The following is an 18,948-nucleotide window of genomic DNA, read 5'->3' on the forward strand; positions in this document are numbered from 1 at the left end:
CCTTAATAAACACGCACTTCCTACGTAAAAATAACATTTTCAGGTTATCAACGTGTTTTCAAGCAAGGCGACAATGAGTTGACGGCATGTTGTTCTACTTGAAATCTGTGTTTGTTTACAGTGTGCTATACCTTTAAGAGCTGCAGGCCAGAGCCCATCCCAGAGAGGATGGACCCATTTGGCTGATGACCAGAAAGGAAGAGACACATAAACAGAAGGAGAAAGAGAGAGAGAGAGAGGTTATACAGTGGAGAGGATAACAACAGTGAGAGAAAAAGTAAAGAAATAAGGGAGTTTGACGAGTTGGCAGGAGAAGGAATAGCAGAGAGGCCACAGAAGGGATCATAACGGTGAAAGGAGAGATACAGAGAGAGGACAGGAAGCGGCTATCTCTCCATCTCCTCCATGCTGGTGTAGGCGTCTATGGGTCTGTCTGTCAATCAGGACGTCAGGCGGACACACTCACTCACCGACTCTCGCACGCGCTGACCCTGATGACTTTGCTCTGTGTGTGTCTACAGATGGCAAACCTTGTGACATCGTTGTGCTGTGTAGTTCTGGCCGCGGTGGTGGTAGCCTACGCTCAGAGGCGCAGTCAGCTTGGTGAGTACCTTCTTCTTTATTATACTGTTCAGGCCTACTCTTTTAGTTCTCTGTGACCTTTTCTGAAAAAGTGGCTGACATATTGTTCTATGCTCTTTATCAAACTTTGCTGCTCTTATAACCCTCAACTCAGAAAAGTCACCTTGTTTGTGTTCAAATTGTCTTCTATGCGCTGTTATTGGAAGTTTTGCTTCTGCTTTTGTAACATCAAATATATTCACTTAAAGAGCCAGTGGCTTAACTTGTTAGCAAAAGATTATCTTAAACTTAAAATTGTCTTTCATGGTTGTTGTCTGTGATCTAGTCGTCCATGGGTCATCAGGGTAAGATGTAAAGTGTGTTTCTTTGTGATTTAGCTCTGTCATTTAGCCAGTTGCTGGTTACGTCAAAGGTGTTGCAGAAAAGTGGAAATGTAACTGTGAGAAAGCCTTGGGGGAATTCACTTCTCCAGGCATACAAACAGCCACACAAGAGCAGAACAAATTAGCTTGTCATCCATTGCTGCAAGGTGCTAATATTTTGGACACATTACCAACAAAGAAGCCAGTCAGGTCAATGGATGATCATGAGTGTTTCAATGGAGGGTGAAAAAAAGAAGCGGAAAAAGACCAACATAATGCGGTGATGGCTCTTCTCAGAGTTCACACAAGATGCATGACTTTAAATTAAACCGCGTGTGCGTTTAACCGGGGAATCAATTTGTCACTTGACTTTTTAGTGAATAATGGCCTTGGTCATTAGCCAATGAGTTTGGGTTGTTTTGAGTCAGCTGACCCAAAGAAAGATTCCCCAGTGACGCACATCACTGTCACGAGGGTCCTACACACACACACACACACACACACACACACACACACACACACACACACACACACACACACACACACACACACACACACACACACACACACACACACACACACACACACACACACACACACACACACACACACACACACACACGCACAAACACAAACACACACACAAACACAAACAGAGCAGAACTGGCTTACGAAATAGGAATGTTGTCTTTTAGGGATTAGGTGAACGCAGCACAGAAGGTAGGTGAACGAGGGGAGATGGAAAGACAAACAGAAGATGGGGAAGTGAATAAAGACTGGATGAAATTGAGAAAATTGAAAAAGGATGGAAGGCAAACGGAAACAGACGGATTGCGAATGAAAGTCAGGAGGAATAACAATTGATGCTAGATGGGAAAGAGTGCGGGGTAAAGCACTGGGAAAACAAAACCCTACTACTTCTTCTTCAAATAATTGTAAAAGTTTATTTACTGAATCAATGAATACATTTAAAAGGGTTTTATATGCATTATTTTATTTGTATACTAATATTTGTTTAAATATGAGAGTGCCTCAGGAAAAAGATGTTGCAGTCCAACCCAAGTTGACAATTCAGCCTGGAACACTTGACAGAAAGCCAATGGCATTTTTCCATTGGATTTCATATTTATGCAGCTAATGAGCTTGTCAAAGGAGAATGTCGTTATATTTAGCAAGTTATTCAGCATAGATGTACACAACTTTTATGATTTAAAGCTTTATTTCAATTGTCAGAAGAAAAAAGCTAACATTTCACTACACGGCCACGTTTATTAACCACATTTAGCCACCTGTTAGCATCGCTATCTTTAAGAGACGTACCATCTTCAACATTTAGAAGGGACTATTTGCTGACAAAAGTTAACATATTTGAACCTTGTGTTAAGGACTGACTTTATTTGTATCAAATGTATAACCCAATCTAAAAACATACTTTGAAACAAGGATATACCTGCCGTGCTAATATGCTAACTCACTTTCGTGTTTAACATCTCATCCTTGCCGCATTACAAAAATATAATGAAACTGTTTTCTACAGACTTCCTTGTGTATATACGGTATTCAAGAAGTGTTTGTTTAAACCTAAGCTGTCTTACTGATTAATCCTCCTTATCTATTTTTATATATTGCGCTATGCCTAAAATCAGAATTGAAGAGAGCATTCAAAAGGAAAGAAAGAATACAGTGAAAGGGCAACACATAAGGGAATAAGAGATATGGAAAGAGGGAGGAATACATATTACCCGTAGAAGAAAGAGAGCTGTCAGGTCTATCTTTGGGTAGAATTGTGTGTGTGTGAGGAGGGGGTGTACTGTCCGTCACTTTCTTTTATTGTTTTTGCTATAAGAATCAGCTGCCACACACACAACCCACACGTCAATATACAGTATATCATAAGTTACTTAACATCAATTACAGCTATGTGCATTTGCAAGCAAAAACATATACACACATATATATATACACACATCATTCAACACACACACACACACACACACACGCACACGCACACGCACACGCACACGCACACGCACACACACATGATCTGCCTGTCTTGGAAAGTGCCTTGTTTCACTGACACATTTTGTATCCAGTTTGATTGACAGGTTGTCCCACTTGGCCAAAAGAGCATGCAACACATACACACCAATGCATGTACACACACACACACACACACACACACACACACACACACACACACACACACACACACACACACACACACACACACACACACACACACACACACACACACACACACACACACACACACAGACACAGACACAGACACACACACACACACACACACACACACACACACACACACACGGCCCTTACAGAGGAAGGCACACACTGTCTTCGTTTGTACTAATGCTTGTGACACGGAGTGTATAGGAAATCCATTTGGGACTTCATAATTAATGACAGCAGTGCGTTGCGGTACAAAGACAATAAGAAACACGGGTAGAACTCACCGTCAGACTGAGTCATGCAAATAGATACAAGCTCCAAGTACACAGAAGTCAATGTTGTCTCGGAGGGAGGATCAGATGGGAGGTGAAAGAGAGCCAGACACACGAGAGGGTGGAGCAAGACGGGGCAGAGAGACGGAGAAGCAAACATGACAACAGATCATTGACAACAACTTGTGAGTATTAGATAAGAATGGTCATGAAGACATACATATTTGAAAATTGTATTATATAAGGGAATCTGTTGTTACCCCTTTTGTGTCAAATAAATGTGTTTCTTAAATATTAATTTAAATAATCATAAAACATTACGAATAATAGTACTATATTTGAATGTACGTGGCATTTTCATACACGACATGCAGCTGCAATTGCTCTAGCAAAGTACAAATGCTAATGTGACAAATTAAAATAAGAGCAAACAGACAATAGATTAGTAAATGAAAAGACAATATATGATCAAATATATAGGGAAATAAAATCTATTTCTATATATAACGCTCTTTTTAGAAATAGTTTGCAGCTGATTGCAGCTCAGGCAAGAACATATTTCACCTCTTCTCTCAATTGGATTGTTAGCCTCGAACAAGTGTTGTTTCTCCTATAACCAGAACACAAACAAATACACTAGAATGGGAGCAGGAAGACCTCTGCCTAGGCTGTTTCCATAGGTGAAGGAAATGATGTGTATCCGCCTCCAGACTCTCATTTTCTCCTTTGCCAATTCTTCACCCATTCCACCAAGTTTCGTGAACATTGGGCAGTATTTCATGTAGCATTTGTAACATACAGCCAAACAAACAAACCTGAAATGGAAATCATAACCTCTTTGGTTAAAGTAAAATAGCTTCATTCATTAATTTGCATTAATTTAAATAACGTCAAGGCAATAAAGGATACTCCTGCGACCTGCAATAGCCATATATTTAACTGACAAATGTACTATGTCATTTAAAGGTGACCTATCATGCAAAATGCACTTTTGTACGTCTTTTATACATGAATATGTGTCCCCGGTGCGTCAGGGAACTCACCAAGTTTCAGAAAACACAACCCTTTCTCTTTTCCTCCATACCCAAATCTCTAAAAACGGGGCTGCAACGGATCTGATACAGACTGATCCAGATTTGAAATATCTCTGACGTCAGAAACGAGGAGCTCCGCCTATATGGGCAACTCTCCACCTATAAGGAAGAGACAGCCACGGTCATTGCCGTTCGAAAGCGCTGGAGACGCTGTAGTACACATGCCAGGCCTATAGGTGGTGCTGTAGTCTGCCACAAAAGCAGCGAAGAAGACTTCTCACAGAATCAGCCCTTGCAAAAACAGGGCTAAAAAAGAGCAAACGAGGCATGGCTAAAATGGATGATCTGTTTGGTATTTTGAAAAAAAAACTTTGCAGACATGTTTTATATTTAGGTATGGCCCTATACTATATTATTCAAATATAGCTTGATAGGTCCACTTTAAAGTATGTTTCACCAGTATCGCATCATTCCTTCAGAAACAACACTTTCCCGCAGCAGCAGAGAAACTATTTTTCTAATACTAAGGAAAGTTCTTTGAATGTGTCATTTCCATTCAGCGTTTGTAATGTGATTCATTTTGACTCAAATGAAAAAAGAAACTCCAGCACAGAAACCTTGGCAGTGGAAACGACAGACCCTTAATGAAACATCACTTTAAACAACAGAGGAAAAAGAAAATAATTGAAAGCTATAAACCCGCGGAGAGAAAGGGATTGAGAATCAAAGGTCGTGCCAATTTACGCTTCCTTGAATATAAATCTGACTTTTGATTGCCGGTGAATTATAGACAATGAGTTGGTTAGAAAGGGGTACAGGGGGGGATATTGTGTGGGTGGGAAAGACACAAGACAGATCCGGGGGAAAGACATGAGAGAATACTGAACAGATGACAGATGCAGAGACTAGATTTAGAGAGCGTGGGAGAAATGGAGTCATGGAGGGGAAATGCTGATAACAGTCAGATATTTAGACGATATTTTTTATAGTTTATAAATACACACATTAAATGTTATTCTAATGTAAAGGCAACGCATTGCTTTCACTTCAAAATAAACTTCAAAGCTAACCATTACAAACCAAAAGTCCTACTGATCTGTCTGCAAGCATTTCCTGACATATTTAAAGGTTTTAGCTATCCTTAAGAAGGATGCTAAATAGCCACCTTAAAACTTTCCTTTTGATTAAGGAGTAGGCAAAAAACCTACCTTCAAGGATCCATTTGTATTCTTTAGTATTAGATGGAGAGCAGATAAATACATGGTTTTAATGCAAACACATGTTTAGCTTTATAGTCATGTGTCTTTGACTATGTATATATGTATACATATTTGCACACATGTTTTTATATTTTACATACATTTGTTTTTATATTCGGGATTGTGGGAAACAACATTTTGATCTCTCTGTCTGTACACATGAACTGGAAGATTTACAATAAAGTCGACTTTGACTTTTTTTGACTTTGATAGTCCCAAAGTGACGAGGTGAGCGACGTCAGTATTTGAGTCATCAGATATTCACACAAATGCAGATTTTATAGCTTATCCAGACACTGTAAACTATAAAGTAATATATTTAATTACAGCTTGAATTTATATAACAGCCTCTGCATTATACATGTTAAAGCTGTCCTCAAATAATTGGTTGAACCTTTCAAAAATGATATCAACTACAGTGTTGCCCCATAGGAAATCATTCCCTGCATGTTCACACGTCAGAAAAACAATATTCTTAATTTAAACTAAACACGTTCCTCTTGGCTGCTCTTGATGTCTCTGTTCCTTCCAGATAACTCTATACCAAAGCATCCCTCACATTACATACAATGGGAATCCTCTCCTGCATCGAGAACCTGAAGATTGATCACAAACACGGCCAAAACAAGCCTTTATTTCCTTGCACTATTCGTCTTAATCTGGCTTTGTCTCTCTTTGCATCTCTTATGGTCTCTCTGTTTGCCCTGATTCCTTCTTCATCTGTCTCTCTGCGTGTTTCTCCCTCTATCTCATTGAAATCCTGAGATATACCAGAGTGTCCTCGCCAAAGCAATACAATGTCATTAACAGGGTGCCTTCCACAGTAAACACTAAGAACAAGCACAACATGAATACCGATGAGCATTGGGGAAGGGGGAAAACAAAAGGGAATTAGAAACAGGATGACGGAGATCTGGTGCAATTGAGATTGTTTTCTTTCAGTTTGAGTGAATTTCCTATTACAGTTGTTCATTTGTTTATGACATCCTCGTCCCCACCAGCCCCCTCATGCCCTGCAGTGTGTGTGTGTGAACATGGTGACATCAGGCTGTAGACGGAGAGAGCAAGTTATTTATGGGAGTCCATATCCTGATTGAGAGACAAACGCTCCCACTCATAATCATTCCCTCCATCATTCTCCCTCCCTCACTGCCTCTAAGCCTTTTATATGCCTCTGTATTTCCTCTCCCTTCTCCCATCTCGCCTTGTTCTTCCTCCACTTCACTGTCCTTGTCTTCCTTTTCCTTCATATCCACCGTCCTCCTTCCTTTTCATTTCTTTATATTACTTCCTGTCTCCGGATCGTTTTCCTCCTAGACTCCACCTCCTCCCATCTCTCACTCCATCACCCAAGTGGTCAACGGAAGATTTATCGGCCATGACATCATCAGCCGCTGGCGCTATACACTGCCGCCACCAAATGTTTTTTGTTTGTTGCTGAGCTTCTTCGCCTCACACCCATTCCATCTAATTAGTATGGACAGAGAGGGGAAAGGAGAGGCAGAGGCAAGAGAGAGCGAATAAGAGACAGCGGGGGAGTAGGAGGTTAACTCTCACACTAATTCCATGGTATTACAACTGTCAAAGCTGTATTTATGTCTCGCACGTTCAACACATGGTGCTATGAGTTCCCCTACATGCCTGGGCGTACGCTTTGCGACACTGTAGCCTTATTTACCCACACCCATGCCATGTTAAGTGTTCAAATTCAATTAATACTTGCGTTTCTTTAACCCCTTCACTTCATGTTTGACAGCCACGTTTAATCAAATGCACTTGCGTCTGCAAATACAGGCGGACACAGTTAGCAGGAATAGCTACTGCACCACATAGACAGTAATTAGTAGATCTCTATTATTTGATGTACTATTATGTAATAGTGTCTTTTCAGGTCATTTTCTATTTGTTCACTCATTATACCTAGTCTTTACATATCAGAAAAGTGATCATTCGTCATAACTCTAGCTTATAGTCCGAAAGCAAATGTAAGATATCATGTAGGAGTGAAAGTTACTTCTGTAATTGCAGAGACTTTTTGTCTTAATGCAGCATTTTGATGCACTTGTACCAAACATTGGTGAATTTCTTGTTCAAGAGATTTCCATAGTAACACAGAAGAAGTAGAACAACATAGAAGCAAATATAATCCATGTAAGACAAAGTTATGTAGGTCTTTATGACAACACACAGAGATGTAAGACTATTACGTTTCATGCTGGCCAACAAAAAAGACACATTTAGACAAAGATAGAAGAGACTAGATGTCATTCATTATTCATGAAACGTAACTACTGCTGTAGATAAGTAAATAAGCAGAGAGACTGATGTATGTGTAGTGTGTGTGTGTGCATGTGTAAGCCATGTATGTGCCGGCAGGGAACCTCTATGGCACTCATTATCCTGAGTAGCACTCAGTGTAATCACTGTTCCCTGTTTGGCACGCTGTCTGTATTAAATTCAAGATGGAGCTCAACCGATTGATTGACTGACTGGATTGGCAGATGGATTACAGTCAGACTGACTGGATGACTGGCAGGGAGGTGAAGTGAAGCACGACTAATCCCATTCAGTCACGGCTTTGAAATGCAAGAGACAAAGGAAAACAGGCCAAAAAGAAGACAACAATAGCATTTTATTGTAATTGTTCTTCTACTTTATATTCATGTGTCCCGGTTTTAAGAGTGCTTGCTTTTATTTGTAATTTTATTTTTCTCTTACATCTTCTAAACTGAAAGCAAAAATATCACATTTAAAGTTCTACTTTTGTTATTTATACGGTTCTGTGTGCCTCAAACAAAACGATTTCCTTTGTTTGGCACTTTAATTAAATATGCTGTTTGTTTACCCGAGTGGGATCACTAGCCAAATACATGCCATTATGGAAACCAATGCAACCCCAACCCTGAGCCACTTGATTCACCCGCTGATTTCACTGTTGGCTGGCTCCATGGTTGACAAAGTGTTTAGTCAGCTGATAGGCAGACAAGTTCTTGTTGGATTGCACAGCGTAACAGTATCGCATCCGTTCTGGAGGACCTCCAAGCGGGAAGATTGAGTGACTAGTTGGCTGACTTAGTGCCTGTCTGATTCCAGTCTCACTGAGAAGATACAGCAGCTGATTGACACTGATATCGAGGTTACATTGTTGCCTTTGGCGTGGGGTTTAGATTATACTACTGGATGTTTAACTGATGGATTGGGAAAGAGGTATTTAGGAGAGGGACAAAAGAACAATTGTTCATATCTTTTTGAGCGCTAATGCAATACACTGTAAGTGGCTTCGGGAGAGGGTAGGGAGAGGAGGAAGATGTTGCAATACTAGCGAGATACTTGCGACTTTTTAAAGAAAAGAGAAATAGAAACATTGTGTAGAAGGTTTTTAGTTTAAACAAATAAAGAGAGGCAGAAAAAAAATAGGACATGAGTACTGTTAACTGTTAGGCCATTCATTACGGTGGTTATATCTCTATCTTCAACAAATTGCTCATGATATTAACACTAAATTTGAGCTACATTGATATGTTCTCAACTTGCTATGACAAATAAAGATGCCCCTACTTGGACAACATAAATATTGTCATCCTTGTTGTCAATCAGCTTGCATTTTCTCTCCTAAATATGTGCCATTTATAGTAAATCTGATTGGTAGACAAAGACAACATGTGAGATATGAGGACACAAATATCCACAGATTCCATTATTGTTTAGTAGTGAATAGTAGTGTCAGTTATTGGTCCAGCATTGATGCAGGGTTCCCGACTGGCTGATACAATCTGTCTGGTAACGGGCCATTTCCAACCAATCACTGTCCTTTATTCTACGATACGGAATCTCCCCATCTCACTGTCTAAGGCGGACTGTGTACATGTATGCGCAGCATTGTACTGCAACAGCGTGCTCTCACAATGGCAACACAATTCATCAACAGAGCAAAATGATGTGGCTGTGCTGCTGCTGGTTTGTGTGTTGCTTAATGTGAGTCATTATTGGAAGTGTATTCTAATGAGGCTTACAGCAGGTCACAGTCAGCCGGTGTTTAATGACAAATAAATAGTGAACAGAGTGCTGCAGGGGCCTAAGGGTCAGACAGCATTTAGCATTTTTGAAATGGAACAATACATTTGTGTTACTGAGAGTTTGTATTCACAGTTATGAGCACACAAACATGGGAATGCAAATTCTAAACATACAGCAGCGCCATGATTGTGTGTATCTTACAATATGAGTTTATGTTTATATATATTTGTATAATCTGATTTACCTAACAGTCTCACTTCGTGTTTGTGACAGCGTGTGGGTTAACACATATGTGACCCCCCACATACTTTCTATTTCTTCTGCATGTTGAAGTGTGCACGTGCGGCCGTCATAATGCCCTGATTAACTTTCCACTTCCCCGTTGTGCAGCTAATATGTGGAGTTGTATGTGTGCAGGCATTATAGTAGCAGAGGGAAATAAAAGTAGAGCTAAATATTTAGGGAGATTAAGAATTTTAGATCAAGTAATTACTTCTGAGGAAGCAGCAGTTCAAACATACTGTGTTTTGCTCTAAGACTCTCAATGTTATTCCAATTACTGCGCAATACAAACTGGCAGCTCAGCACTTTTGCTACTTTGAAAGGGCCTCCTGCATGGACGTAGAGATGCATTTTTGGATGTATACTATCTTGTAGAAGAGCTATATATATTTCATTGATTGTGTTGCACTTCTGCTTTCATAGCGATTCATATTCAATGTCATGTGATAGCTCAATTTTTAAAATGTAAAGTCACTGCCTATGAAATTAAGTCTTTCTTTTTTAGCCTTATTCTTTTTGATTTATTAAAAGCTCTCCCCTGATACTCACATAAAGTAAAAATGGAGCTATTGTTTAATCTTGCTGGAAACAAATTGACCATGTGTGGCAATAAGATGTGTAACAAGACTACTACCCACACATTCTGCTAATGGAAAACCAAATAATAATAGAATGGTCCAAAATAATATATTTCTTTTTTAGATTATGAAAGAAAAAGTATCTGATACTGTCCACAACATCTGCCGATGGAAAGCCAAACTAAAGAAAGTCTAGCTGCACACCGGTGTTCCATTCAGTGAGAAGCAGCATAAGTCAGAGTTGATTATTGGAAACAAAAGAGCCGCCTGCACTTTCAAAGAAATCAACTTAACAAATCAATGTATTTTAGTCATTAAAAAAGGCATTTCATTTGTAAATGAACAGAATGTCCCCTCTACTCAATTGAGTGACCATTTGCAAGATAGATTTTCTGTTCCCAGAGCCATTTTGTTGAATCCAACCCATTAAATCTCAAGTTGTGTTTTCCCTTGCCATTAAAAGTCACTGAGACCCCACTAGTTTCCCAAATCCCCCCTGATAGACTGTTCAATATGTTGATGTTGCCAGGAACATAATGTGATTCCAGCCATCATGAGCAGAGTTTTTGGCTAATGTGGTTTTGCAATAAAACTTGGTTCCAAAACATTGGAACTGGATCACCAGAGGCTTAAAAGGGGTCTCGGACCCCTCAATGGTTCAACTCTTCCACTCATACACATTTAATTTGATCTATTGTGGAGATAAATACTTCAGCGTGACGCACTATGTGCAGAAAGTAGGAGAGTGGCAGGGGGGGAAGATTGCAATTTATCACATTGAACTCGAGTTTCATTTAATTCAGCTCAACTTTATTGTCATTCCTATCCACTAAAGTCATTCCTCTTAACTCAAGTGCACAGAATAACAACGGAAAACAATTGAAGTATGGCTCCAGATAGATTGGAATGAAAAGCAAACAATAAACGTCAAGACAGAAACAAAAATAGACAGCTATAACAATTCTTATATCAACACTAGTGCGAAAGTAACTGGTGCATAGGACTTTATAATACCAGATAAACAGGATGTAGATATGTAGCTTCAAAGGGGCTGTTATAATTGAATATAAATTGTTGCATTAGGTCCATGAAACACTTCACACGATTAAGTAAAAAACGTCTTGGCATACAAACTGACGAAACCCAGCCTCATTGTATTCAGATAGGAATATTCTAAATGGAGCAGATAACTGTGTGTATGATGTACGAAAGCCGTAGAAACTTATTTCTCATATTATAGTAAAATGAACAAGAACAACATTGATTTAATTTGCTTTCGTGTGGAGCCCTTGCAAAGTGTAACAACAATCAAAATATCCAAGTTAAGTCATGTGCTCTTGAGGTAGTTCACATAACTTTTAGCAAGCACGTGTAACACCATCATGAACAAGTTGAAAGGGTCTATTTGAATTTGGTACAATTAATCTAAAGCTTTTGTCTCAAGCTTCATTTACATGACACAACGGCAATGTCAGCACAGAGACATTTCACTGCGTATCATGTGAATGCAGCTTAAGAAATAATAGCTGGAGTGAATTCGATCTGTCATTGCTTGGAGGGCTTGGTTTCCGTCAGGATTATATATTCTGTATTAATGTAGTCTGAAATCTAAAAGTTTTCTCTTGTACTGTCACTTTCTACCTCTTTAGAAACACTTTTTGAAAAGATAAGTTTATAAGTATGACAACACTTTAAGCCAATACCTGTGTAGCAAAGAAACCCAGAAACTTTGACTGAACTTAAAAAAACATATTTCTGAAAGACTGGTGTGTCCTTGTAGAGGAGAGGCAACAAAAGAGAATAAAGCAGAGGAGAAGTGTGTCCATATTGTTGTGTATGTCTGTCTTTTACCGTATGTGTTTGCGTCTATTTATTGCCCGTGACATTGTGCAAGGACAGTCTCTATCTCTTTTGGTAGAAGTGTGATTTCCTGGGTAGGAATGGATTCATACGGAAAACCATTAGCTCCCCAAACCTTCATACTGTATTGTCTGGGGACAATAGCCTCCCTGCTCTCTTTTCAAATTCAAATTCCAGTAGCTTTCTTGTCCATCACGCTGACAATACAATGCCTACAGCTCAGAGATATTGAAAGTCCACGGCGGCTTAAAGAATAGTGCCGGTGACAAGAAACTCTTCCCATGGGAGAAAATATGCACGTACATAAAAAACACACAGACTTATACATAGGCACACTCATTTTGTTTTCTAGAAATAATTACTTTATGGGCCTGTGCATTGGCTGAAGTCCATTGGGGAGCCTTTGAGGCGCTGCATGAGGAGTATTTGCATTGCAGAGCAGCTTTCTTGATGCATCGCAGTGAGTAACGCTTTGTTTGTGCATTTGTAGTCATGAGAGCAGTAAAAACAAAACATTGTTTTTTAATTTTGTCCTTCGTTGCACTTGGAACGTTTTTTTTAAACCCATTTTTCTACATAATCCTTAAACTCTCAACCAAACCAATAGGTTTGACTTTAATATTTCTATAAACATTTGAAAGTACTTACAGCTTTTAACATGCTTCATGTGTTGTCCTATAACTCTATAGTAAGAGAACCAACAATATCCGGAAGAATATAGAGCAATATTTAACTATATAACCCATTTAGGCAAAGTGTGTTGCTATGACGATATATTAAGGCCATCGTTGGTAATACAAAGTAATTTAGAGAGCAGGGGGAGGGGTGATATTTTTAGAAAAACTCTGTATTTTTCAAGATTAAACCTATAACTTTACAAGAACAAATTAGGATATTATGTGAGATTGAGAAGTCGTACATTTGTGAGGAATAAAGTCCAAACATAACTCATATACTGTATGTACTAGAAGAAGTGTGTTCACTTTCTCCTCAAGGAACCACATCACTTGATTTGGGCTCAATGTTTAGTAATTCACTATGGCCCTAAGCAGTCATAGTTTAATACCTCAAACACATCATAATAATTCAAACCCTAAAGCAGGCTCTAAAATTCCAGTGAGTGTTTTTGCCTCAAGTTTTTTCAAGTATCCTAATGTTTTGGAGTTTGAACCATTGTTAATAGAAAACAGGCTGGCTCTGTACAATAACCACAAAGCCCTTAAGCGAGACACAGCAGTCCAGCCTGCTCCGTCAGTGTCAGACAAGCAGCGGAAGTTTTGCCCCGGGATACCACAGTGCATAATCCACCAGGACTAACAGGCCATTACGCAGTGTAATGTCCTGTCATAGTGTAGCTGAGCAGCCATGGGATTATGATGGGGTATCTCATTTAACCACAAGCAACAGGGTTATACCTCCAGATGGAGAGCCTGGGAGGTCTCAGCACAGCAAAGAGTGGGAAGGAAGCTAATGCTGCTCACAATTGGATACTGGCACAACTTCTGATTCTAATCATTGATAAAAGTATAGTATCAACAAATGCACAAAGTGTAGTATTGGCAAATTGATTCATCGAAAAAACCAAGGCATGCATCATATTTGTTCTTGATAGTATGGGAGATAAAAACAGTCTTCACTAAGTGGATTACTATTAATAAAATCTCCATTAAATAATTGGTGTCCCCATGCCTATACTTCGCATTTAGCTGGGATACTATAATGTGCATATGTTCCTACTCCTGTAATATAAATATGTTATTGGTAAAAGCACATTTCACATAACCAAGTATTACATTTTTCATCTAGTGCCAGGTCAGATATTTAATCTCGTTAAGTTATTTTCTAATGAAATATTTCCTGCTTTGAATCCAAACTTTGGCATCTATGATTTTCATGCAGCCAACATAAACAAAACCCTTGATATTTTAATTGTCAATATGGCATTTAAAAATGTATAGAAAACTAAGAAATGAAACATGATACTATGTTTATGATAAAAAAAATACTTTTGGGCATTAAAAAGAAATCTAACGCATACATCTAAGCTGGAACCATGAGGCATCGCATTTTAAACTCACACACTCTATTGCCCAAACAGTGTGTGTGTGTGTGTGTGGCATACTGCTTTAGCTGGGTAACATGAAGTCTGATCTGTCAAATCGATAGCGTACCATATTTATCACAGCAGCTCACACACACACACACACACACACACACACACACACACACACACACACACACACACACACACACACACACACACACACACACACTTTTCAGGTAATCTAGTAGAGGTAGAATTACCTTCTGTCTGCAGTTATCCACACCTCTTTCCTGCACACACACACACACACACACACACACACACACACACACACACACACACACACACACACACACACACACACACACACACACACACACACACACACACACACACACACACACACACACTGTAGAAAAATGTATATGCCAAGCCAAACGGTACAAGGACAGTGATGAATTGAGGCAATGCTGTTCCATCACTCTCACACACACACACACACACACACACACACACACACACACACACACACACACACACACACACACACACACACACACACACACACACACACACTGCAAAGTAGGTTTTTCTAATCTTGCCAGTGTGTGTGTCTATGTGTGAGTGCCAAAAACAAAACAACACAATTTCTCCCCCAATATCTCACACCCTGCTATTGCTTCACACCTGTTTCTCACTCTTCTCAGCACTTATTCCGAAAGGTTAACTCTAATCCTAAACTAATACCAAGACACATTCACAGAATGTATTTTCTAGTCAAACATCTTCACTATACAGGAACATAAACCCCAAACATCAGGTGAAGCATGTTAGTATCAAGGCGGTGTGATAGGACATGTTCCAAATATTGTGTTTTAAAGTAAATAACAAGAAAACGTCCTTGGTATTCCATTCCATGTGATCTTTGTAGTGTCCTTGGAATGAAGCTTCATTTTCTGTAGATGAAGCCCATGCACTTGGTCATCCATGTGAGAATGTGTAGGGGATTTACTCTTCTTATCACTGCTAGCCAGCCTAGCTGAAATCCACCCTTTCTTGCACACACACACACACACACACACACACACACACACACACACACACACACACACACACACACACACACACACACACACACACACACACACACACACACACACACACACACACACACACACACACACACAAACAGGAGTCCCATTACGTTCATGATGATAAAGAGAGCATAGCGTGATTTTAATTTGGACTTAACACAAGTGCTGTCGTCCCTGAAGACCCGTGTGTGTTTGTGTGAGGTTGCACTTGACAGGTGTTTTTTCAAGATATCACATATATGTTGTTGTACATGTTTGTTTGTGTTCGATAGGAAGAAAGTCAACGAGGTGTTTTTGCATTCGTGAGGATTTGTGCATTGCAATAACTAATTGTAATTGTCTATAAATGAATCGTTTAGCCCAAAAAATAAATGCAAAAACTACAAGGTTCAGTGATTTTAAAACTGAACAAATACAGAGAACATGTTTGTGTTTGAGAATATTGAACCAGGTTGTGTTGATGAACGATAAACAATGAGTTATCATATTTGTTAAGTGCGTTTTACAGAGAGCCAATTATCTACAAGCAGTTATTCACTCATGATTAAATAAGACATTAGCAGTTAACTCATGTATTGAGTTCCAAATTCCACCCAGTCCAATTTAATCATCAATTGATATCTTGGTGAGCTTTGGGGGGATTTTTTGCCATTTAGACAGCTGTTGGTTGGAACTGCTTAGATTTTTTTAATGAGCAAATTCAGCCATAACATGCTTTTCTGCTCCGAGCCCCTCTCTCCTCACACATCCACATGCACTACATCTGCTACCACCTTTTCTTCTTCCTTCACCCTTTTTTCTTTCCATCTCAAACAATATATTCATCTTCTCTGAGAAGGTCACAAAGTCCTTCCGGAGAAAGGTACCATGTTTAATCCCTGACTTTTACGCACACTCACATACGCATGAGATACAGTCATAGAAAAGATAACAAAGCAGACGTGACGTTGGAGCAAAGCATTCACTTTCTCATGGACACTTTGACATTTAGAGGCAACAGCTTTCCGGTGTGATTTCTTGAGCAGCATGGTTTTTGTCACACTCCTCTGATGAATCACAGCCTCGGTGCTAACTGCTCCACTTAACTGTCAATGGCCATTGTAGCAATGGAATACGTACAATTTACACAACAGGTAACAGCGTTGGTCTCTTAAGAGTGAAATTGAAGCAATTAGTTTACACAAAGGACCTGGGTATTGATTGCTTCAATCGGCATCCTTAAAAGTAGAACAATAACGTCCCTCTAAAACTGACCACACCTACTGCCTTTATATTACCAACTCTACATTTCTTAAGCTACCATACACTTTACATAACAAATGGATGTGGTCACTGTGACGTCACCCATTGGTTTGTTAAGTAAAGTTATGAATCTTCTAGTTTGGCGGTTTGGCTTCACAGTCTTTCTTTGGCGCAGTGGTTAGAGTGTTGGTCATCAGATCAAGGGGCATTGGTGAACTCCAGTTCGAATCCCACCTCGGCCGCCACTGCGTCAGGCCGTTGTGTCCTTGGGCAAGACACTTTACCCGCATTTGCTCCTGTGGGTAATGTCCACAGTAATGACTCTTACATGTCTAATATGTGTAATGTGTATTTGCTTTGAACACCTGTAAAAGCGCTCCAATAAAAAATGTAATCCATTATTATTATTATTATTTAGTTTACACCGGAAGCTAGAGGGTGGAGTAAATACAACCAAACCCATACAAATTACATATTTTCTCGGCAACCAAATGTACTTTAATTGACTTTTAAAAGAGCACAATAGGGTTCAATTGCACCAAGACTGGACTACATAGTCTTATCCCAACGTAGCGCTGCCCTAAAGCATATGCTGCTCTATCCTCTATGTAACTCTCTATGGGACAATAATTCACTACTGCACATCATGCTGTTTTTAAGTTAAACTTTTGATTGAGACGATTCACTTTTCGGGAAAATGTTAAAAAGGCAAAATAACTTGGATCATTCTCTCGTTGATATTTATACAATTGTTTATTATTTGGCTTACATCTCAGTTATTGGGGTCGAGGTCTTGTCAAGTATCATTTCAAAATGTCTGAAAAAGCATTTGGCAATTTTCATTCATTACATTTGACATCTTTTTCGGTGCGGCCAACTGCTCCATTAAACCCACATAACTGAATGCCAACGTGTAATAAAAAAGAAAAGTTTGCTTTGACATCGGCATTTCTTAAAAGGCAATTTGTTGAAGTATTTCCATTCTTACTATAGACTGCTCATATGTCCTTTCTTTCATGGAATTTCACTCTACTTGAGATTGTTATGTTTTTGAAATGGTGTTTTTTTATTTTATTTTTGGAAGCAAACCTCATTACTCACAATCAGACTTTCATCAGGAGCACTCGTGCCAATAGCGTAAAGGTAAAATATGTGTGCTCGCTCGTGTGTGCTCACGAGGATGGACATGTTGAATAATACACCTTCCCTCAACAAGCACAGGAGACATGAATGCTCCTGTCTTCACCTATGGCTTTAAGACATGTACACTCATGCCTTCAACATTGAGATACAGGGAGACAAAGCTTTCCACTGGCTTGTGAGCACCTCAAATAGGCAGGTGAGAAGAATGGTGTAACCTTTTCTAGAGGTCACCTGTTGGACCTGGATACGCAATGAACAGGCATTTACACCATTGCCAATACGGATTCACATTTCTGATTGGTCTTTGGGTGTGGGAATTCATTTTTTAGTTATTGGACATTTATATGACTAACCTCTGAGTTTAATGTTAGAATCATTTGGAAAAAATCAATGATGAACCATGGTAAGTGAAAACATGGATACAAATCTTTATATCAAAGATGTAACTTTATTTTGAAATTCCCATGGCATGATTGTGTCACCATTACCGTCCAATTGCACCTTGTTTCAAAATATTCAAAAGAGCTTACACATGAGAATTGTGTCACTTGTGAAATCCTATTGTATTGATACAGAAAATATAGAATATGTGCGATATCTGCAATTATTATAAGCTCCAAAGAATCCATATAATCTTGTATCGGGGGGTAACTTGTCATTGTCTATATGTGAGTTAAAATGATGGCATCAAGAAAAAGATTACTTGCCAACATTGAAAACAAATAGTTTTTTATTAACCTGGCTTTCCATGTAGCATTTGGAGTATGAGTTCAGGAGTCAGTTAAAGCCATGAGAAGACAAAAATAATCACGACCAAAACGGCACATTTTTGAGAAACAATCCAAGGTGAAAGAGGGAAAGTGAGACGGCCCGTTGCATGCTTGCGTGTGACTGTAACACATAACGTCATCTCTTCTGTAAAGACACTTCTAACTTTAGAAAAGCTGTCAACATGCCACAGTCATAGCAAACATCCTGTCACCTGCGTC

At 39.2% G+C, this 18,948-nt stretch overlaps 1 protein-coding gene across 2 annotated transcripts in view; it reads left to right on the forward strand.

Annotated features, from left to right (window-relative positions):
• cntfr (ciliary neurotrophic factor receptor) overlaps positions 1-18,948 on the forward strand; it is a 221,768-nt gene that overhangs the window by 88,941 nt on the left and 113,879 nt on the right. For both annotated transcript variants that reach the window (XM_079660167.1, XM_079660166.1), the window contains exon 3: positions 522-603. In XM_079660167.1, coding sequence (XP_079516293.1) covers positions 522-603 — 82 coding nt within the window. The remainder of the gene's footprint in view (positions 1-521; positions 604-18,948) is intronic.

Source organism: Notothenia rossii (genome assembly GCF_949606895.1).
Source record: "Notothenia rossii genome assembly, chromosome: 11".
In the NCBI taxonomy this organism is placed as follows: domain Eukaryota; kingdom Metazoa; phylum Chordata; class Actinopteri; order Perciformes; family Nototheniidae; genus Notothenia; species Notothenia rossii.